At 44.8% G+C, this 23,917-nt stretch overlaps 1 protein-coding gene across 3 annotated transcripts in view; it reads right to left on the bottom strand.

Moving 5' to 3' along the window:
• zcchc14 (zinc finger, CCHC domain containing 14) overlaps positions 1–23,650 on the bottom strand; it is a 180,851-nt gene extending 157,201 nt beyond the window's left edge. For 2 of the 3 annotated variants that reach the window (XR_005461792.1, XM_038806530.1), the window contains exon 1: positions 22,629–23,649. Coding sequence is in view for 2 of the 3 variants with exons in the window: in XM_038806530.1 (XP_038662458.1) it covers positions 22,629–23,204 (576 nt within the window). In the remaining variant the exon portion in view is untranslated. Of the gene's footprint in view, positions 1–22,628 lie in introns of all 3 variants that reach the window. The other variant, XM_038806531.1, reaches the window with a different exon arrangement.
• Between the last annotated feature and the right edge of the window lie 267 nt (positions 23,651–23,917).

Genomic DNA, 23,917 nt, shown 5'->3' with positions numbered 1-23,917 from the left:
CCCACATGTGGCCTCGTTCTCAGCGCCCGGTGCGCTCGATCCACCTGTAGGACCCAGCTGAAGGTCCCCTCCCCATCAGCTCTTCCAACATGCTCACCATATACTCGGTGGGCTCCGCACCGTCGATTCCTTCGAGCATCCCCACAGTCCGCAAGTTTTGCCTCCTAGAGTGATTCTCAAGGTTCTCCAGATTCTCCCTCAACCTTTTCTGGCTGCTCAACAGCATCCCCATCTTCACCTGCAGCAAAGTCAACCGATCCTCATGCTCCCCCACCGACTCCTCCACCTTTTGGATTGCCAGTCCTTCAGCCTCTGCTATACCAGCTCGATCGCCGTCCTAAGCGGCTCCACCACCGTGGAATCCTCTGAGGCCTCCTTCCTCTGCTGCTGAACTTTGCCATTGAGGAATTCCACCAGCTGTTCCATAGACCACTGGGCGAGCAGCGCTGTCCCCTTGATCTCTGCCACCTTCTCCTGTGTCAAACCACAGAAACTTTCTTGCTCGAGTTGCTGTCTCTTCCTCGTAAGCACTCCCCCTCCGTTGAACCATACAACAGTCCCACGGGAGGAGTATTACATTCCCTGGGCACTCATGCACTCTTCACCATCAAACACCACACTAATTGGGTGGGGAATTGTTGTGTTCTACAGCTCCCCTGATCATGAAGACACGCATAGAACATGTGTGTTTAGTTATAACAAGTATTTATTATTAAACATGTGGACAGGTAACCAACAAACCTATGTACAGACAATTATGTCTATGTTACTGTAGAGCTATGGTGAGAGGAGGCTGTCGTGTTGTCGGTCCTGCTTTGAACTGCCTGCGTTTCGTCAGTCACATGATATATTTCTGGCCCCATGTGTGTCTGGTTCCACCTACTGGCAGGAGGTCATAACTTTCACTACGTGTATTGATGATCAACTTCACACATTGGTAGTTTTATATACAGTTATATACATTGGTGAAATTATATACAGTTATATACAGATATGCATATCACCACAAAGGACCAAAAAAAAAACCACTTTGAGCAGGAGCCACTAAATGTGCGACCACTCACTCCAAGACCACCACTGGAATTCCAACTCTGTATTTTTTTTGACAAAGAGTCACCAAACTCGAAACGTTAGCTCCCTTTCTCTCTCCACAGATGCGGTCAGAACTGCTGAGATTGCCCAGTATTTTCTCTGTTTTTGTTTCAGTACTTTTTTCCTCTTTTAACAAATCCTCCATGTCACCAGTATAGGGCGGCATGCAAGCACATTGGTTAGCACTGTTGCTTCACAGCTCCAGGGTCCCAGATTCGTTCCCGGCTTGGGTCATTGTCACGTTCTTCCCGTGTCTGCGTGGGTTTCCTCTGGGTTCACCGGTTTTCTCCCACAAGTCCAGAAAGACATGCTGTTAGGTGAATTGGACATTTTGAATTCTCCGTGTACCCAAACGGGCACCGGAATGTGGCGACTAGGAGATTTTCACAGTCACTTCATTGCAGTCTTAATGTAAGCCTACTGTGACAATAAAGATTATTAATTATTATAATATCTTTTGTTAAGTACAAAACAAGCTTCAAAGCTACTACGTCTAATCCCGGCCCAAGAAATGGTATTCAACTGCAGCTGAGTGAGAGTATAGAAGCTTAGGACTTAACCCTGGCAGAAGAAAGTATTTTGAAATATGCATATTTGTTTGGCAGATTGCTGGCAGCAGAAACTCGTTATTAATTATGGCCTTGCCAACACTGCAGATTATGAAACGGGTGAACAAAGATAGAAACAGGTGAACCAAGATAAAAGTAAATGTGTAGATTTTTGTTCACTTTCTGGTTTTGCAAACCTCAGTTTCTATCTGAAGGCTGCACTCTATCTGTCACAGACCACATTAAAATTAGAACATTATTTGTAACAAGGAGAAAAACAAAAAACTTATGTTATTTAGTTTATTGTAACAAAGCTAATATATTTTTATCAAATGTATACATCAACATGGCTATTTCCAAAAATTTTAAAATCTGGACAAAGGCTTTAAAAAGGTTGAAGCTACGTCTGCCTGAAACCCTGAACAGAAACCAGTTGAACGAAGACATTTGAGCCTCGTTATCTTTGAAGATACATTAACGAAACTGGGTGCTGCAGAAACCAACTGCAAAAAAAATTATCTAAAGGCTATCGACTATTCCTAAGCCAAGCCTGGCCAGCAAAGACTACTCGTCTACTAGGACGAAGGACTCTGAAACTTTTCTTTCAAATCTTGTTTGTTGAACATGGACACTCAAAAATTCAGATGAACGAACATACATCTTTTGTCAAAGCCAAAGTGAACAGGTGGAAATCATGTCACATAATCCCCAAGCTGGAAGGCTAATTATTCTGTCTTGCAGTACTATCAAGAATGCTATATTCCATCTAACAAGCATTGGCCCACAAAAGAGCTCCGTCCAGGTTTAAAAACTGGCTCCCAATCTGTAGTATTCCTACTGGAACATCTGTGCCAGCATCTACAAGACTAGTTCATCTCTATGTGCCAATTCCATCATGGGAATTATCGCTACTAGAAAAGTGAATTATCCAGCATCAGTCTTCAACCTGCTGCCCTCTGTGAAAGAATACACCATTGGACTTTGATGCTGGATTCTAAACTTGTGAAACAATAATTCTTTGGTCTTTGCCCAGTGAATTTTCCTTTCTCTATCCCCATTGTATTGTATGAATGTATCCGGGCTACATCCCGGCACCCCCCATCCCCCGCCCCCGTGTTTTTTTGAATGTGTGCGAATAAACTAACCCTGAGTTTGCCCTAACTCTAGTTTGCTGTAGGGTTATTTACAGAAATTGGATCACACCAAACTGAGGGGTTGGGAAATATGCTACTGTTTTTAAAGAGGAAAATCAAAACACCTTTCTGTTTACGGATAGGTGATGAGGGCAGAAAATTTAAACCCCTTCCTGTACATAACAGAAATTGGGATTTCAAGTCTGCGAACACTCATTTGAATCTGACCAGAGTCCAAGCTAAGAGACGAATCAAATCTGATATCAAAGAGTCAATTGGAAGCCAAAAGAGGAAAATTCGGTGGTTGGATTAAATTTTAAACACTAACTTACCACAGTACATTTATTTTCCGTAATACGAAGAAAATGGCAACATTTGATGCCCAGATGTTTGTTCAGCAGGGGAATTTGAATGGTAAAACACCAACAGCCCAGAACAACCAAGGGTTGTAGTTGTACAGTTAAAAAATGACCAGTAATGTGAAGTGAATTTATCCAGTTGTTGGTGGAACAGTTTGAATCTGACATTACCAGTAAAGCAGTTAGATGTACAGTTCAACCATGACTCCAAATCCCCTCCCCTCACCCAATTTGAACTGGAAAAGCTCAGAATACAGCTCGAGTTTAAGAGTGGAAGAAAGGGAAATAGGCTGAGGAGAGGGAACAAGAGGAGAATTCCACCTCCGAAAATTGGAATGGAGCTAACCGCTCAAAGAGATAGACAGACCAGACCACTGATGGCAGCGGGAAAATCTATCTCCACCCTATCTTCCTAACCCCAAACCATTCTGAGCCCCTCGAAAATGCTAGATTCATTCCCAAATTTGAAGAGTGTGATCTGGAATCATTTTTTGTTGTTGCCACTTTTGAGAAAATAGCAGGACAGCTAAAATGGGCATCAGATATCTAGGCAGTTTCAGGGAGAACCCAAGAGTGCTCCCTGCCATCTCTTGATGTGACCCTCAATTATGAATAGATCAAGGCTGCCATTCTATGTGCTTATGAGTTAGTCCCGGAGACACTTTGCCCCAATTCTGGAACGCTTGTAAGAAGCCAACTCAAACCTAAATCATTCTGACAAAGCATCATCCAGACTCAATATTAGCACTGTTCTCTCTCCACAGGTGCTGTTAGACCTGAGATTTTCCAGCATTTTCTATTGTTGTTTCAGATTCCAGCGTCCACAATAATTTGTTTTTAACCTAAACTGAGTTTGAATGGCTGAAACAAATCATGTTCGACAAATGGATAAGATCCCTGAGAATCCCACACACCTATGAAGAGTTGGTACTGTTGCAGGTATTCAAAAATGTTCTACCCTCCAACCTGTGAATACACCTGGAGAAGAGAATTCTCAAAGCCAGGGATGCAGCAGACACAGCAAAAGCTATGATCTAACCCTGGAAACTCAGGTAGATCCTTTGTAAACCATTCCCTTGAGCATTACAAAAATAAGCAGGGCAATCGCTATAGGCAATGTTCCCCAAGGGAAAAAGAAAGTCCAAAGGAGAACCACCAGACACTGGTGTATCCTCATTGTAATAAAATAGGCCATTTCAAACCCAAGTGCTGGAGATTGCACAGGAGACCTGTTGGTCTAATAGGGCTCCATCGCAGTAGTCCCCCAAAGAAAGTCCCAATGGGTAGAGCAGCAGAACAGGCAGAGTCTGTCGCAACAGAAAATCTCATTTTGGAGGGCATGCCACTATGTGTGTCTGAGCTAGACAAACTCCCAGAGCACTTTCAAAGTTTTATCCTCAGGAACTATTTCTCCCGACCCGTCCAAAATGTGAGCAAGTCCGTTGTACCGCTCCAGGATAATCCCCACACCTCCAAGTCCTCCCTGAAAGCCAAAGCACCGATCAGTGGAGTGGGAGACGGTCCTGTGTTTACACGCCTCCATAAGGTCCACCTAAAACATGACCTTGTTTCAGTAGGAGTTGTCCCTGAACCAATAGAAGCAGAATTTGATTTCCTCCTTGGGAACAATTTGACGCAGCAAGATGTAAACCAGTGAAAGAAAAGAGGCACAAGAAGGTGAAATAGCACCATAAACATTGACATGCTTGAGGGTCAGAGCCAGGTGACTAAAGTTAGAAAAAGTTCAGTAAATGCCAAAATAGGCCAAACTAAAATAGATTCACAGAGTATTCCAGAATTAAATAGGGACCAGGCAAGTCCAAAAGCAGGGAAAGAGGTGGTGAGGGAGATACCCCACATCATTGGAAAGCCTGAAGGAAGATAGGTTACACACAGAAAGGAAAAGGTTAAGGACTTGCCTGAAGTATGTTAGCTGAACCCTTCTGTTCAACATTAGATTGAGGCAAGTGAAGTTCCCAAATCGACAAGCATCCGAGTGAGATGTAACATCCAGTCAAAAAAACACAAAAGAGGGCAGCACGGTGGCCTAGTGGTTAGCACAACCGCCTCACGGCGCTGAGGTCCCAGGTTCGATCCCGGCTCTGGGTCACTGTCCGTGTGGAGTTTGCACATTCTCCCCGTGTCTGCGTGGGTGTCGCCCCCACAACCCAAAAATGTGCAGAGTAGGTGGATTGGCCATGCTAAATTGCCCCTTAATGGGAAAAAAATAATTGGATAATCTAAATTTAAAAAAAAAACACAAAAGCATGTAGCTGGACATCCACTTGAGGGTACAAGTGTTCTCAGGGACATGGAACATGTTTGGAGAGCACAGCCTCTAAAGCTACGAACCCAAGCAAGGAGGCCTATGATGGGTCTAGTTCACAGCTTTATGGCAAATTTAAATATGAACCAGTCAAGTTCCCAAAATGGCCCTGTTTTGAGTGCATGCAATTATACTGACCCCTGAGTTTACCCTTGTCATAATATACACGTAAGTATATGATGGTGCAGAGACACACACTGACTGACACACTGGAAGACCAATCAACACACACAACACAGCAGCCAATCACCAGTTAGGGCACGGTCACTATAAAGCGAGAGGGCACTAGTTTTCCCGCTCATTCGGGATGCAGCCTCTGAGACAGACAGAGCCCGCAGTCAGTAGCACAAACATCTACCATGTGCTAGCAGTATAGGCTGGTCAGGTTAGGCATAGGTCTTCAGTCAATCTAACATAGTGTCGACCCACAGTGCAAGTATGTTTAACAGCTCTTAGTTAAATAAAATAGAGTTGTACTTCTACAAGTGTTGGTAGCCTATGTTACTGCTAAGGTAAACGCAGTATCCACAGATCCAGAGTACCCAACACATCAACCCTATCTCTAGTTTGCTGCTGGGCTATTAATAGAAATTGGGTCACACCAAACTGAGGAGTTGGGAAATATTTCACCACTTACAAAGGGGAAAATCAAAATCAAAAAACCTTTCTGTTTATGGACTGGCAGTGAGAGGAGAAATAAGGGGTGTTTAAAAATTAAACTCCCCCCCTGTCCATAACAGTTATAAATTAAGAAACCTGATGACAGCTTACTCAGTTGCACTAATTCAGCAATAACATTTGCTATTCTATGCATTGAGGTTTCATTCTCATCAGCATTCTATTTCAAAGAGATTTGCAGAACTTAAGAATGTCCTGTAATTGTAAAACAATAGTATTCAGACCATAGATACAAAATACATAATAATTCAGTAAACAGATAGCTATAGCAATAACAATTATCTTTAATACACCAAAGATTACAGAAATGTGATGCAATCAACTACAAATGATTTTGATTTGATTTATTATTGTCACATGCATTACTATACAGTGAAAAGTATTGTTTCTTGCATGCTGTACAAACAATGCATTCCGTACATAGGGAAGGAAGGAGAGACTGCAGAATATAACGTCAAAGTTATAGCGAGGTGCAGAGAAAAGATCAACTTAATACGAGGTAGGTCCATTCAAAAGCCTGATGGCAGTAGGGAAGAAGCTGTTCTTGAGTCGGTTGGTACGTGACCTCAAACTTTGGTATCTTTTTCCTGACGGAAGAAGGTGGAAGAGAGTATGCCCGGGGTGCGTGGGTTCCTTAATTATGCTGGCTGTCTTTCTGAGGCAGCGTGATGCTGAGTTATATGAAGATTGAAGAGAGATATCATAAAACTAAGCTAAAAAGATGGGTTTGAAGAAGAAGTTTAGCAGATTGGCAGGAAATTAGTAGAAGTGGGGGGTGGTTCAGGGGTTCAGAGAAATGCTCCACAAAGATAGTCAAAGTAGCTGCAAGCCTCTTTACAAACAATGGGATAAAATAGTAGGAAGGGGCAACATACAGAAAACCAGAAGATCCAAGGCTGATTTATGTTTTCAGTGGTCGGGTGGGACAAAGGCATGAAGGTGAGAATGCAAACTTCAAATTCAACATAATGTAAACAGAGAGGCCAGTACACAGCCCATAATACAGGCTAGGAGTTGATCAACTAAGTTTAGACTTGTTGGAGTCGAAGGAGAATGGAAGGCTAGCAAGAATATTAAAGAAATGAGATCTTGAGGTGACACGAACCTAGAGAAAGGCTTAATTTGTGGCAGGGTAAAGGAGGGGCAAAAACATTTTCAGCAGAGAGAAGGTTTGGAGTTCTGGGTGTGAACACATCATCTAGACTTTGCACATACTGATTCAGCCTCAACAGGTGGCCAAGAAGTGAGGTGGAGTCATTCAGAGTTTTCCCGATATACAGTTGGAGAATATTTTGACTCATCAACATTTCAAATATTCACAACTTGTCAGACAAGCAGTCTGTGGGGTCTGTGAAAATATGGATTGTTAGGGTTGAATATCATCATGATATGTATGAAACTGACTCATGTCTCTGTGAATGATGTCATTGAGCTTCACCATGTAACCAAAGAAGAAGAGGGAGCCAACAACAGATCACTGTGGAAATCCAAAGCAAACTTCAAATTATGTAATTCTTTACCTTGGAAAGTTTAGAATGGAACTCCATCCATGAGCAATTGACTGGAGCAGTGTAACAGAGAGGCGGAAAACAAGGATAATATGATCAACAGTTTGAAACAGCATGGAGAATTCAAAAAGGACAAGGAGAAACGATGTTCGCAGCCACAGAGGATTTTATTGGTGACGTTACTGAATGTGATTGGTGCTGCAAGGTATATCTAATGAATTGAGAGTGTTTATGGAGTGCTGAACATTGACAAGACATTCATGGATCTTAGATGAGAAATAAAATTAGAGATAGTGAGGCAAATGGAGAACAGATTAATTTCTTGGTGGTATCAACGATAGTAATTTAAAGATATGGTAGCCTGAGAAAATGAATCCAAAATACAATGCCAGTAAGTATGGGGACAGAAAGGTTAATTGAGTGATCAGGGTCTGGCTGGAGCTGGAAATTAAGGGAAGACTGAACTCAAAGAAGAGATTATGTTTGACAGGGAACGACAATAGAAATTGCAGTGTCTATGAGATGGAAAGAAAAGTGGAAGACTGGGTTTGGACAGCAGGCTTTGGTGATATAAGCAAACTGCACAAATGGTTTTAATATTGAAGACACATAAATCCACGAGTTCTTGACATTTGCTGTTGGAAGCAAGGTTATCAGAGCAGGGAGATACTCTGTCAGTATGACTGGAGTTCTAGATTCAAAATAGTCAATCACCTTCAACTAATCACCTTCAATTAAGAATCAACAAGTCTAAAGAATCTTGTTTTGAATAATTAAAATCAAGGAGATTAAGGATGTTAAAGAAATCATGCCCCGAGGTGACACGATTGGTAGCAGCAGTATGGGTTCCAGCCAGGCAATATCAAGGTAACACTACTTCACTAACATTCTTTATTCTACCCATGGGAGAGCTTTGGTTACACACATGAACAAAGCTTCTTTTCAGTAATAAAGAATTCAACGTTTCGATGCATCTTCCAGAATATTTAAATGAACTACAGACAGATATAATTAGTAGCCAGGAGGTCCTGGGCACTTGTCAAAATGTAACACGCATGTGTTACATTCCAGGCAATGGCAAACAATCACCTCAAGGACGTTTCATATTTCACTCCAGAGAAAATTTGAACTTCAATCTTCAGATTTTTTTTTTAAACAAACATTTCATTAAGGCATTTATAACAACAAAAGATACAAATACAAATGTAAACATAATTCAGTGCGAAACACACCCCTTCACCTTCCACTGTTCCCGCCTAAGCTAGACAAAAATAACCTAACTCCCCCTGCTCCCCCTTACTCCCTAACCTCCCGCCCCTTTATTGAATCTGCTAACAGTTTAGTTTTCCCCAAAGAAGTCGATAAACGGCTGCCACCTCCGAATGAACCCTAACATTGATCCTCTCAGGGTGAACTTAATTGTGTCAAGCCTGAGAAACCCAGCCATGTCGCCAACCCAGACCGTCCCACGACCTCCCACAGATAATTCCATTCCACCCGATCAAAGGTCTTCTCCTCAACCATAGCGACCACCACCTCCGCCTTCTTCCCCCGGTGGGCATCATGATTACATTCAAGAGCCTTCTAACATTGACCATTAGCTGCCTGCCTTTGTCAAACCCTGTCTGGTCTTCCCTTATCACCCCTGGAACACAATCCTCTATCCTCGAGGCCAGAATTTTGGCCAGCAATTTGGCATGGAAGATTGGTCTGTATGACCCACATTGCTCTGGGTCCTTCACTCACTTCAGGATCAATTAGAGTGAAGTCTATGACATTGTTGGGGGAAGAACACACCGCTCCCTTGCCTCATTAAATGCCCTCACCAGCAGCGGGCCCAACATCCCAGAAAACATCTTGTGAAATTCCACTGGGAAGACGTCGGTCTCGAGGCCTTACCCAACTGCATGACCTACAATCCCGATCGGGGCTCCCAGCCACTCCACCAACCTTTCCTCCCCACCTTCAGAAATGTCAACCTTTCCAAAACGCCCTCATCCCCTCCACCCAGCTGGGGGCTCCGACTCATACAGCTGACTGTAAAACTCCTTGAACACACCGTTCACTCCCGCTTGGTCCAAACCCATGTTCCCCCCCTTTGTCCTTCACTCTTCCCGTCTCCCTGGCCACCTCCCTTTTCCTGAGCTGGTGTGCTAGCATCCTACTGGCCTTCTCGCCATATCCATATACCGCCCATCTCGCCTCCTCAACTGCCCCACCACCTTCCCTGTGGATATCAGACCAAATTCCATCTGCAGCTTTTGCCGCTCTTTCAACAACCCTGCTTCCGGGGCTTCAGAAGACCTTCTGTCCACCTGGAGTATCTCCCTAACCAGCCTATCCATCTCTGCCCGCTCCACCTTCTCCCTATGAGCCCGTATGGAAATGAGCTTCCCCCCCCCCCCACCACCACTGCCTCCAGCGCCTCCTTCTCCCTATGAGCCCGTATCGAAATTAGCTCCCCATCCCCAACCACTGCCTCCAGCGTCTCCTACACTGCTGGCAAAACCACTCCCGTGTCATTTATCTCCAGATAAGTCTGGATGGCCTCCATCACAGGCCCGCACACCCCCTCAGCCACTAACGGTCCTACATCCAATCTGCAGTACTAGCGCTGACCTCCCTTCCTGCGCACCCGTACGTCCAACGTGTGTGGGGCATGGTCCAGCACAGCACGCGGCACGCACGCACGCACGCGCGCACACACACGCACACACACACTGTTCAAAATGAAAGAAAAGCAATCCGGACGTACACTTTGTGAACATGGGAGTAAAAAGAAAACACCTTCGCTCTTGACCATGCGAACCTCCACGGATCTAGACCTCCCATGTGCTCCATTAACCCTTTTGCTTCCTTCGCCGCTGGTACCCTCCCTGCCCCATGATCAACCTATGCGAGTCCAGGTCCGGAATCCTCCCCAACACCCGCCTCATAAACTCCGTGTCGTCCCAGTTTGGTGCATTAATATTCACTAGTACCACCAGCATCCCCCCAGCTTCCTACTGACCATAAAGCCCTCCTGACCCACGGGGTTTTCCCCACTCGCACAAACATAGAGATCAGCACATTGGCCTTTTTAAAGAATGCCTTCGGGAAGAAGATTGGGAGGTTCTGAAACACAAACAGAAACCTTGGCAGCACCGAAAATTTTACGGTCTGCACCCGTCCGGCCAGCGACAATGGCAGCACATCCCACCTCTTAAAGTCCCCTATCATCTCTCCACCAAACGAGTCAGGTTCAACTTGTGCAGCTGGGCCCAGCCCCGCATCACCTAGATGCCTATATAAAACCCTCCCCCCACTACCTTGAACGGCAGCTCCCCTAATCTCCTCTCTTGCTCTCTAGTCTCAATCGGGAACACATCATTCTATCCCATATTCCTCCAAAATCCCCATAATATCCCCAATACTGCCCAATGGGTCCAAATTGTATAACAGCAGGTCGTCAACGTACAGCGAGACCCAATGCTCGGTACCCACCCCGGCACAATTCAACTCCAATCCCCCAATGCCATAAGTATAATTGCCAAAGCAAAGATCAACAGGGAGAGCAGGCACCCCTGCCCGGTCCCCCGAAACAACCCAAAATATTCATCCGCACACTTGCAACCGGTGCCTTGTATAGCAACCGGACTCAATCCACAAACCCCTGCCCGAACCCAAACCGCCCTAGCATCTCCCACAGATATGCCCACTCTACCCAGTCAAACGCCTTCACTGCGTCCATCGCCATCACCACCTCATGCTCCTTCAAAGGCTTCATAATTACATTGAGTAACCTCCTCACATTCGCCAGCAACTGCCTCCCTTTCACAAAACCCGTTTGATCCCCGCCTATCACCCCCAGGATGCAGTTCTCGATTTGCAAAGCCAACACCTTCGCCAATAACTTGCCGTCTACGTTCAATACTGATATCGGACAGTACAAATCACACTGCTACGGATCCTTGTCCTTTTTCAATATCAGGGAGATGGAAGCTTGTGACACTGTAGGGGGGAGTTCCCCCCTCTCCCTAGCCTCATTATACACATAAGAACTAGGAGCAGGAGTAGGCCATCTGGCCCCTCGAGCCTGCTTCGCCATTCAATGAGATCATGGCTGATCTTTTATAGACTCAGCTCCACTTTCCGGCCTGCACACCATAACCCTCAATCCCTTTATTCTTCAAAAAACTATCTATCTTTATCTTAAAAGCATTTAATGAAGGAGCCTCTACTGCTTCACTGGGCAAGGAATTCCATAGATTCACAACCCTTTGGGTGAAGAAGTTCCTCCTAAACTCAGTCCTAAATCTACTTCCCCTTATTTTGAGGCTAAGCCTCCTAGTTCTGCTTTCACCCGCCAGTGGAAACAACCTGCCCGCATCGATCCTATCTATTCCCTTCATAATGTTATATGTTTCTATAAGATCACCCCTCATCCGTCTAAATTCCAACGAGTACTGTCCCAGTCTACTCAACCTCTCCTCATAATCCAACCCTTTCAGCTCTGGGATTAACCTAGTGAATCTCCTCTGCACACCCCCCAGTGCCAGTACGTCCTTTTTCAAGTAAGGAGACCAAAACTGAACACAATACTCCAGGTGTGGCCTCACTAACACCTTGTACAATTGCAGCATAACCTCCCTAGTCTTAAACTCCATCCTTCGAGCAATGAAGGACAAAATTCCATTTGCCTTCTTAATCACCTGTTGCACCTGTAAACCAACTTGTTGCGACTCATGCACTAGCACACCCAGGTCTCTCTGCACAGCAACATGTTTTAATATTTTATCATTTAAATAATAATCCCGTTTATTGTTATTCCTACTAAAATGGATAACGTCACATTTGTCAACATTGTATTCCATCTGCCAGAGCCTAGCCCATTCACTTAACCTATCCAAATCCCTCCGCAGACTTCCAGTATCCTCTGCACTTTTCGCTTGACCACTTATCTTAGTGTCATCTGCAAACTTGGACACATTGCCCTTGGTCCCCAACTCACTAGTGGCCCCAGGTCCCCCCAATCTTTTTATAAAACTCCACTGGAAACCCGTCCGGACCCGGGGCCTTCCCTGTCTGCTTCGCCCCCATGCTCTCCATTACCTCCCTCAACCCAATTGGGGCCCCCTATCCCTGGACCAATTCCCCCTCTACCCTGGAAAACTCCAGCCCACCCAGGAACTGCCACATTTCCATATCATCCCCACCACCTCGCCCCGGCCGGGGGCACCGACTCATATAATCTCCTGTAAAACGCCTCAAACACGCCATTCACCCCCTCCGGGTTCAACACCACCCTATCCATCTCGTCTTTTACTCTGCCGAGCCATCTCTGGCTTCAACTGGTGGGACTGCATCTACTTAATCTCATATTCATTTGGTGCCCCTCTGGCCCTCTGAAGCGTCCCCACCGCCTTCCCAGTGGACACTAATCTGAACTCCATCTGGAGCCTCTGCCTCTCCTTCAACAGCCCTGCCTCCCGGGTCTCCGAATATCTTCTGTCCACCCTCAGGATCTCATCTACCAGCCTTGCCATCTCTGCCTTCTTCCTATGTGCCCGAATTGAGATTAACTCTCCCTTAACCACCGCCTTGAGCGCCTCCCACATCGGCCATGACCTCCCTTGTTTAATTTAGCTCCACGTACCCCCGGATGGCAGTCCTCACCCGCTCGCACACTTCCTCATCTGGCAACAGCCCCACATCCCACTTCCACTGCAGACAATGGGCCCCTCCCTCGGTCCACTGGCAAATCCACCCAGTGCGGCGCGTGGTCAGAGACCACGATCGCCAAATGCTCCACGTCCACCACCCCCGCGAGCAACACCTCATCCAGCACAAAAAACTCAATCCAGGAGTGCACATGGTGCATGAGGGAGAAGTATGAAATAACCGTATTAAAATCCACCCCCACGACCAATCGGTGCGAGTCCAAGTCAGAAATCCTCCCCAGAGCCCGTCTCAAAGTCTGCATCATCCCAATTTGGGGCATAAATATTTACCAGGACCACCTGCTTCCCCTCCAGCTTCCCACTCACCATCACGAACCACCCCTTCCCCCAGAGTCAGCTAAAATATTCCCCAACTCGAATCCCACCCACTTATTCAACATCTGCACTGTAAATTCTAAGATTCTATGATCACAGTCACCCCCCCTCCATCTTCATATCCAGTCCCGAATCTAACACCTGCCCCACCCATCCTTTCCTCAACCTTGCCTGGTCCCCCAACTTTAAGAGTATCTCCTGGAAAGAGGCCACGTCCACCTTCAGGCTCCTCAGATGCGCAAAGCACACATGACCTTTTGACCGGCCCATTCAGCCCCCTCACGTTCCATGTGACCAGCCATGTCACGTCAACCACACCCTTGTCAGCAACCCTCCCCCCCCCCACTCTTAAACAAAACATCAGCCCCATTGCCCCCGATGCTTACCTCCTGAGAATCCCCCACTGCACTCCCATTAAGTTGCCCACCTAGCTAGCATTGGAGCCCCTGCCAAGGTCTCCAACCTCCCTACCCCCACAAATCCCCCCCAAAGAGCAGCAAAAGGTGCACTTAGCCTCGATGTTCCCCCAGCCTGCCCTCCAAGGAGTGCACATGGTGCATGAGGGAGAAGTATGAAATAACCGTATTAAAATCCACCCCCACGACCAATCGGTGCGAGTCCAAGTCAGAAATCCTCCCCAGAGCCCGTCTCAAAGTCTGCATCATCCAATCAACCCTAACCTGCCATCAAAACAAAGGATACACTTCAAAAGGGAAACATTTTTCAGAAAACAAACAAACACGCACAAACTCCTCCAAAGTTCAGTGTTCTCGCGCTCCTCCCAGTCCATTGTCCCTCAAGAACTCCGTCGCCTCTTCTGGCATGTCAAAATAGCACTTCTGGAAGGTCAGCCAGAGGTGGACCGGGTACAGCACCCCAAACTTCATACCCTTCTTAAAGACGGCAGTCCTGACCCGGTTAAACCTGATCATCCTCTTCGCCAGCTCTGCTCCCAAGACCTGGTACACTTGCAACTCATTCCCCTCCCAGGTGCACTTCCTCATCTGTCTCGCCAATCGGAGGATCTTCTCCTTAACCAGAAAGCGGTGCATCTGTACCACCATCGTCCCTGGTGGCTCGCCCGCTTGCTTCCTCCTCATCAACACCCTGTGCGCTCGGTCGACATCCAGGGGCCAGTCAAAGACCCCCCCCCCCCATCAGCGTCTCCAATATTTTGGCCACGTACGTGCCGGCCTCGGCACCTGCTATGCCTTCAGGCATTCCTAAAATCTTCAAGTTTTGTCTTCTGGAACGATTCTACAGATCCTCCACCTTCTCCTTCAGCCTCTTTTGAGTCTCCCGCATCACCCCCACCTCGGCCACCAACGAGGCCAGCTGCTCCTCCTGCTGCCCCACCGCCTCCTCCACTTTCTGGATCGCCCGGCCCTAGGACCATAGCCTCTGTTCCACTCTCTTGATCCCCAATTTAATTGTTTCCAGGTCTTCAAGGGCCCCTTGCTCTGCTGGCTGAACTTTGCATTCAGAAATTCCACTAGCTGTTCGGTTGACCACTGGGTGGGCAGAACCCCCTTGACCTCTGCCATCTTACTCTGTGGCACACCGCAAAGACTCTCCTGCTCCAGCAACCCTTTTGTTCTTGCCCTACTCCTAGTTCGTGGATCCATCCACCAACCACAGAGGAGTAACACCTACTACAGGCATTCCTGCATCTCTTGCCATCAAAAACTTTGCCTTTTGGGCAGGGATACGAGCGAAAAATACAGCCTTGAGCGGAAGCCACCAAATGTGCAACCGCTCACTCCATGGCCGCCGCCAGAAGTCATCTTTTAGTGTTCTTATGCCCAGAAATCCAGCCTAATTTTAAGAATTAAAGAATCTCCTTGAAGGCCCACAAATGGATACAAATAGGTTACCTGCCATGGTGATTTATTTGATTTGGGATGTAACCAATTTTGAGGGCATTGGATGCAATTTGCGCTTGGATCTTTTCCACTGTTTAGCTGATTTTGGACAAATTGGGATAAAAAAAAGAGGCAATCTAGTGGAAACACAAGACCAATAGCTGGTTCGGGATTTTTAAACACATTATGTACACGCACGCACGCACGCGCACACACGCACACACACACGAGTAAGTTAAAAGATACAACAGTTCATTCAGCGCAGGTGTACTGAATCTTCATCTCTTCTTTACTCTCCAAAATCTTTTAGCATGAAACTAAAGTTTAATTTTAACTGACCTTGTCTAGTGGGTGGTATTTCACAAAGAATCATTTTCATACCATACAGATTATGGTAATCATTCCACCACTTGCCACCACCCTCCACCCCCACCCCCATCCCCGCACCCCACTACCAGCACTCCAGTTCCAAAACCAAGTTCAAACGAATGGAAAATAGATTTATATGACAATTGGGTTTATTCAGTTACAAACTTAACCAATTCAAAAAGATTCTCTAAGGACCTTCTGTAGAAGTCAGGTATTTTAAATACACTTAATATAGGTAAGAAGACTGTTTAAGACAGAAATATTAAATCCCAGTTTTAAAATGAAAGAAATATACAACTTCCAAACTCAGACATGTGTTTGGGAAAAACAGAACCACTGATAAAAACATCACATTTTTCCAAGGGCAAGGGCGGAATCCATAGCAACGAGGGATAAGGATGAAGGATTGTACGGTTCTCACGCCGCTCGAGATTAGGTTGAATCATATCCCATAAATTATACAAGCTAAAAAAAAATATCTTGAACTATATTGCCTTGTTTTTAATAAATGGACAGTTAAAACATCGACTCAAATATAATATATATGTATATATTTGATTCCAACATTCTCAGTGAAACAATCTTATAAAAGACAGTTTGAGTTGTATGTTCTGAATTATGCCTAGCCTAGCATGATGAGATAACATGAGGTCTCCATGGTGGCAATAGGTAGGTCAGCATTAGACCAGTTTTTGCTGGTTTTGATAAAGCACAATATCCCATGAGAAACATACCAATAAGCAACAATTAGAAGTGGCGTTACATTGTCATGATGGACGGCTTGTTATCAAATCAAATGTGTTTTGAATATAGTTTGAACCAATGAGGATTATAGTGAGGTGTGATCAGATCGCTTAAGACAGATATCAAATAGTATATCCATGGATAATTTGGCCACCATTTTAAGACTAGAGACAGAAGACTAGAGGCAAGAAGACAGACAAGTCAGAAAGGCAAGAAGACAGACAAGTCAGAGAGACAAAGAGAACAAGACAGAAAGAGAGAGAGAGAGAGAGAGAATTAGAAAAGAGTTCTGTATTCCTATTTCATTTTCATACTTTGACTTCAGCCTCTGACTTTTAAAGTTGTGTTCAGGCTATTGTCTCAGAAGATAATTCCTGTGATTCTTTGAAGAAAATCAAATTGTCTACAAACTACCTTTTAAATCATTTTCAAGTTGTAACCAATGAACTTCAATAAAACAATTCTTATTTGCACCTGACAAGTTTTTAACTTGAATTTCTACTGAGTTTCAGCAATGTCTCACCAACAACCGGCAACCGTAAATTAAATAAAACTGGATCAAATCCTAAGATACTTCACCTTCAAAGAACATTTATTCTCTATACTTTAAAAACTCAAATTATTTAACTATTTGGTCATATTAAGTTAAATGAACCACCGAAACTCTAGTAGTGTCGCAATTTTGCTTGATTTAGTACTGATAAAACAGAGACTTGCAATCAGGATTTCCTGGAATGCCCTTAAGAAAATGTTTTTTTTTTAAAATTACAACAGAAGATTGGCTATAACACTAAAAGCATTTATTTTAACAAGTTAACTATTTTCTGGATTTAAATTTATTTATAGATGATTTAATTTTAAACAATAACATGTTTAAAATCTTCAGCATCATCTCAGGGTTACAACATGTGACAGACATTTTTAAAGAGTCTTCTATTTTGCACCATGCAGAACTTAAAAATCAAAATTCCATTGCACATTCCTGATGACAAAAGGCGTTCTCAGCAAATGCAAAAACACTTAAATACTAAAAGGCAATAACAATTTGCATTTATATAGTGCCTTTAATAGAGTAAAATGGCCAAAGCACTTCAAAGGATTGTTGTTATCAGATAAAAAATTGTATCGAGTAGAAATGGAGATAAAAGGCAGTTAACAAAAAGATTAGTTAAAGAGTTTGATTTTAATGAATGCTTCAAAACGGGAAAGCAGAGAAAAGTGGAGATGTTTTGAGAGGGGAGCCCAAGGTATTGGTCTTAGATGAGTGAAAGCATGAGGCTGCCAAGAGTGGAAGGAGAAAGCAGGGCTGGACAATAGACCAGAGCCAGAAGGTAGGTAGATGTCTTGGAAGTTGGCGGGTTGATGGTCAAAGATAAGATAAAATGCCACGGACGCATGAGAATTAAAAAAATTAGGCGTTGGTGGATGAAAACCAATTTAAATATGAAATCATAGGGATAATAGATGAACATGACTTGGTTAGAGTAAGATTGAAGGCAGCAGCATTTTGGATGAGTTCAAAGTTATGGAGGGATGGAAGATGGATGGTTGGCAGGAAAGTATTGAAATAATTGAACCCAGAGGGAACAACGGTATAAATGAACATTTCAGCAGCAAATAGCTTGAGGTAAAAGTGGAAGTGAGTGATATTATGGAAGTAGTAGAAGATAATCTTTGTGATAGTTGGAATATGGGGTCAGAAGCTCAGTTGATGGTCGAATAGGGTTGTGAACAGTCTGAGGTGGTGTCCATGGTAGGAAATTGAATTTAATGCTAAGGAACAAAGTTTGTGATTGTAAAGCCAAAGAGAATGGCTTTGCCTTTTCAGTGATTAATTGGGTGAAATTTCAGGAAAGCAGTTAAGCAAGAAACAGTGGAGAAGTTGAGAGAAGTCGGTGTTACATATGGAACCTGAACAAGCCCAAGAGCTTCATGTATTTCTTTTTTCACCAAGATTGAAACCGTTGAACAGCTGCCTTTACCATATGCCTGCTTTTCCCTAGCCCACTGGCCAAACTTTCTTTAAGGTTCTCCAATGATCTTGCCCTCAAACTTATCTTTTCCTAATTTCTCTCCAATCTCCCCTCCTGCTCTCTCCAAGTTCATACTATTCACAAGACATACTTCAACCTTCCTGGATCCTATTAAACTGATAACCACTTAAGCCAAAATGGGAGCCAGGAAGGGTTCAGTTCTCTCTCTTCAGGTGCTATTTCCGGCTCATTCAAATCTGCAATCATCAACATGCTCCTCCCCCCAAAAAAAGGCCTTGAACCCTCTTTTTTCCAAACTATTGCCCCATCGCCAAACTCATTAAAGTCCATGAACGTGCTGTCTCCTCTTAAATAAATTTCCACTTTTCCCGGAACTCCATTTTTGAATCCTTCAATCAGGTTTGCACCATGACACAGTACCAAAATGATCTCAGTCACAAGGGACATCCTACATAACTGTGACAAAGGTAAATCAACTCGCCTCATCCTGCTTGACCTGCTGCAGCATTTGACATGGTTGACAATACCTGCCTCCTCCAATGTCTCTCCACTGTCATCCAATCGGGCCTCACGGTAGCATGGTGGTTAGCATCAATGCTTCACAGCTCCAGGGTCCCAGGTTCGATTCCCGGCTGGGTCACTGTCTGTGTGGAGTCTGCACGTCCTCCCCGTGTGTGCGTGGGTTTCCTCCGGGTGCTCCGGTTTCCTCCCACAGTCCAAAGATGTGCGGGTTAGGTGGATTGGCCATGCTAAATTGCCCGTAGTGTAAAGGTTAATGGGGGGATTGTTGGGTTAGGGGTATGTGGGTTTAAGTGGGGTGATCATTGCTCGGCACAACATCAAGGGCCTGTTCTGTGCTGTACTGTTCTATGTTCTATGTTCTATAATTGGGTGAGAGTACAATTGCCTGGTTCCATTTTTACCTATTCAGTTGTATCCAGATAATCACCTGGAATGGTTTCCCACTTCAGCACCATTATCTTTGGTGTTCCCCAAGGATTTACCTTTGCATCCTCCTATTTCTCATCTACATGCTGCCCCTCAATTAAATCATTGAAACATACAACATCAGTTTCTACCTGTGTGCTGACAAAATTCATCATTACCTAACCACTACTTCTCTTCACCTGTCACTGTCTCCAAGTTGTCTGATTGCTTGTCCAACATCCAGCACTGGATAAGCAGACAATTCCTCCAACCAAGTAAAAGGACCAAAGGTAGTTTTCAGTCCTTGTCACAAATTATTGTCCAAAACCACTGACCCTAGTAACTGTCTGAGGCTGAACCAGACTGCTTGAAACCTTGTCCAACCATATATCCACACTGTCACCAAGACTATTTCCATTTCTGTAACAGTACCTGAATCTCCCCCGCCTCAGATCATTTGCTGCTGGAGCTATCATCCACATGTTAGCTCTAGACTTGACTAGGGGCTGGTTTAGCTCACAAGGCTAAATCGCTGGCTTTTAAAGCAGACCAAGCAGGCCAGCAGCACGGTTCGATTCCCGTGCCAGCCTCCCCGGACAGGCGCCGGAATGTGGCGACTAGGGGCTTTTCACAGTAACTTCATTGAAGCCTACTCGTGACAATAAGCGATTTTCATTTCAAAGCACTCTTGGCCAGCTCCCATGTTCTACCCCTGTAAATTTATCATCCAAAACTCTACTGCCATGTCCTCACTCGCACCTAGAGCATGGAAGTTATCCCCAGTGCACTGGCCAATATTTATTCCTCAATCAACATCACAAAAACAGATTATCTGATCGTTGTCACATTGCTGTTTTTTGGGATATTGCTACAAGCAAACTAGCTGTTGCATTTCCTACATTACAGTTAGGGAGTAGGAGAAAGACATTTGCAGATGATACAAAATTGGACATGTAGTTGACCGTGAGGAGGAAAGCTTGAAACTGCAGGAAGATATAGTTGGTCTAGTTAATTGGGCAGAAAAGTGGAAATGGAATTCAATCTGGTAAGCATTGAAGGTACATCAATGCAAAGGAATACACAATAAATGGGAGGATACTGAGTAGTGTGGAGGAACAGAGAAACCTTAAGAGTCTATGGCCACAGATCTTTAAAAGTAGAACAGGTCAACTTGGTGCTTAAGGCGGCATATGGTATACTTTCCTTTATTAGCCGAGGCATAAAATACAACAGCAATGAGGTTATGTTTGGAACAGTATTGAATACTATTTAGACCACAGCTTAAGCACCGTACACAGTCCTGATTAAATGAAAGTCGCTTATTGTCACAGGTAGGCTTCAAATGAAGTTACTGTGAAAAGCCCCAGTGCCTGTTCGGGGAAGCTGGTACTGGAATTGAACCCGCGCTGCTGGCCTTAGTCTGCTTTACATCCAACTATTTAGCCCACTGTGCTAAACCAGCTCCTGATCAGCACCACATCAGAGGAAAGATGTGAATGCACTGAAGAGGGTGAAGAGGAAATTTATGAGGATGTTGCCAAGCCTTGGAAAATTTAGCTACAAGGAAAGATTGGATTTGCAGCGTTTGTTTTCTTTGAAACAGGGGAAGTGGAGGGGTCACTTAATTGAGGTGTATAAAATTATAATGGGTTAGATAAATTGGAACAATTTATTTGCCTTAGCAGAAGAGTCAAAAAACAGTGAGCATGACTTTAAAGTAACTGCAAGAGGGATTAGCCAGAAGATGAGGAAATTGTTTTCACACAGAGGGTGCAAGGGTGATAGAGGCAGAATCTATCATCACATTTAAAAAGTACTTGGATGTCTACTGGAAGAGCTATCACCTGCAGGGCTACAAACTTGGTGCATTCTGTGCTGTACTGTTCTATGTTCTAAAGTGGGATTAGAATGGGTAGCTGTGTTGACCAGCTCGGACACAATGAGCTGAATGATCTCCTTCTGTGCTGCTAAGTTTCTATGATTTAATGATTACAACAGTAAATACACTTCAAAAGTATATAATTGTCTGCAAAGCACTCTGGGACATCCAATGGTCATGAAAGGCAGTATATAATTGTCTTTCTTTCTTTTCATACAAAATTCACCCACTACCCAAGTGCTGACATCCAATGAAGCAAAGCTTCGACTGTAAAATTCTCATCCTGGTTTTTAAATCGCTCCATGGCCACAGCCCTCCCTATCTCTGCAATCTCCATCAGCTGCATAACCTTCCAAAATATCTGTGCTATCTACTAAAGGCCTCATAGGCACCACCAATATTGATCGTTCCACCATCGATGTATATGCCTTCAGCTGCCAAGGCCCAAAGCTCTGGCATTCCCTCCCATAAATTCTTTATCACGTTTCTCCTTGAAACCTATCTCTTTGACCAAGGTTTAGGTTATATGCCCTAATATCCACCTATGTGGTTCAGTGCCAAATGTTGTTTCATAACACTCCTGTGGGGTACCGAGGGGCATTTTATTACATTAATACAAGTTGTTGTTCATGTTCCATCTTTGGATGAAGTCACCGAGAAGAACGTAGATGTAAAATACGTAAAGACCATGATAAATCCCAGAAGTCCAGTAGTAATGGTGCACCATTTGAATGTGAAATATTAATGACAAAAAGTTTTTAAAAGTAGTCATATTTTAAATTATATAGAATTTTAAGGGGATAACAGAAGTTGCAAATTTTATTCTTGAGAAAGAAAAATATTTTGTTTTCAAATTATCAAATATAGAATCATTGTACAAAAATTTCCTTTACCCTAGAGGAAAAAAAATCAATGAAAATCAGAAATCAATTACTGAAAATCAGAATCCGAGAAATTAATCTTAGACATCGGTCACCATGCAAGCAACTGAGGAGCAATTTCTATGGATACTCCATGAAGAAATTAATTATGGATTGATCCCTAGTCGTTAAAGCTCAAGGACATTTACAGTGCAGTTGAACTTTTCGGCTTGCGATGAAATTGTGCTCTGATTACCTATCAGCCAGATGGCATTCTCTCTCTATACCTATATATCTATTTGTATACATCCCACCTTGCATACAGTCGAGCTAGTATCCCAGTCGGCTGCAGTCGTAACTGATGTTGGGGTCGTGACGGGAACCGTGTTCGTGTTGGAAGTACTATCGATAATCCTCTGGATCTCCAGCAACTCTTGCCTCAGAACCTGTTTTTGGTGGAAGGTAAAGGAAGGGTGGTTGGAAGCCATGGTGAACAAGAGCAGGAATTCGTCGCCAGTCCTGTCGTGAAGCTGAAGGCCATAGTTATTGATGATGGAATCGATGTGGGTAAGGGTGCGGTACAGGACCCCAGACGCCTCCCTGTTGTCGGAGCACAGCAAGGCCAAGGAGACGATGAGTTTGCTACGGACCACTTCGTCCGTCATGTTCGTCAAGCTGGCCAGGTCAGCCACGTTGTTCGCTTTGATCTCCGAGTCCCTGAGAGAATGGTAGTCTTTCTTGGCCAAGTCCTCCAGGCAGGAGCCCAAGAAGCGAAGTTCCAGGGGGATACAGAGATCGAGCAGCCCGCAGATGAAATCCACTCTCTGAGAGGAATTCAACTCACCGAACCAACGGTAAACCTCATCCCTCTGCAGCTGCTTCTGCATCATCCTCACCCACACAATCCTGGCCGGGGCTGGCCGACAACCCCCTCAACAATATATCAGATTAAAATACCAGCACAACTTTCAGCTTCGCCGCATTGTGGTTTCTTAGGCGTTCTCCCGCTTGTCAAGGAAGAATTTCCATTTTGATTTTGCTGAAGGGGAGAGAGTGGGGGAAAAAATGTACTTTTCCCTCGGTTGGGGGCGGGGTGGTTGGAGACAAACAGCTGTTTTAACGGCTGGGTTAGCGCCGTGCGGGACCGCTGTCGGCTTTTTCCTTCTCAGTCCATTGCTTTTCCCCTTTCCCTCCCTTTTCTTCCTTCTCTCCCAGCTCTGTTCGCTTAAATGAATCGCTGGCGGCCTCGAATGTGATGCGCACCGTTTCTGACAGCGATTTGTTGTCTCTTGTGTTTGACTCCTTGGCGGCCGCGCGCGCTGGCTGTTCGCGCGCCGGCCCCTCGCACATGCGGACCGCTACTACCGCGTGGGCGCGCGCTGGCTGTTCGCGCGCCGGCCCCTCGCACACGCGGGCGGGCGGGCGCGCGCTGCCTCTTCACTGGGCTGTCCGTTTCCTTCAAACGCACGGTCTCGCGCACCCTCGCCGCGTCGCTCACGCGAGCCAAATAGCCCGCCCCTCCCTCGAAGGGCCAGGATTGGATGGTTTGACTGTCAATCCTCAAGACTATGACGCCGATTCATTGCCCCCTTCTCAAAAACAA

Source organism: Scyliorhinus canicula, chromosome 9, assembly GCF_902713615.1.
Source record: "Scyliorhinus canicula chromosome 9, sScyCan1.1, whole genome shotgun sequence".
NCBI lineage: Eukaryota > Metazoa > Chordata > Chondrichthyes > Carcharhiniformes > Scyliorhinidae > Scyliorhinus > Scyliorhinus canicula.
This window is presented reverse-complemented; position numbering and strand designations above follow the sequence as displayed.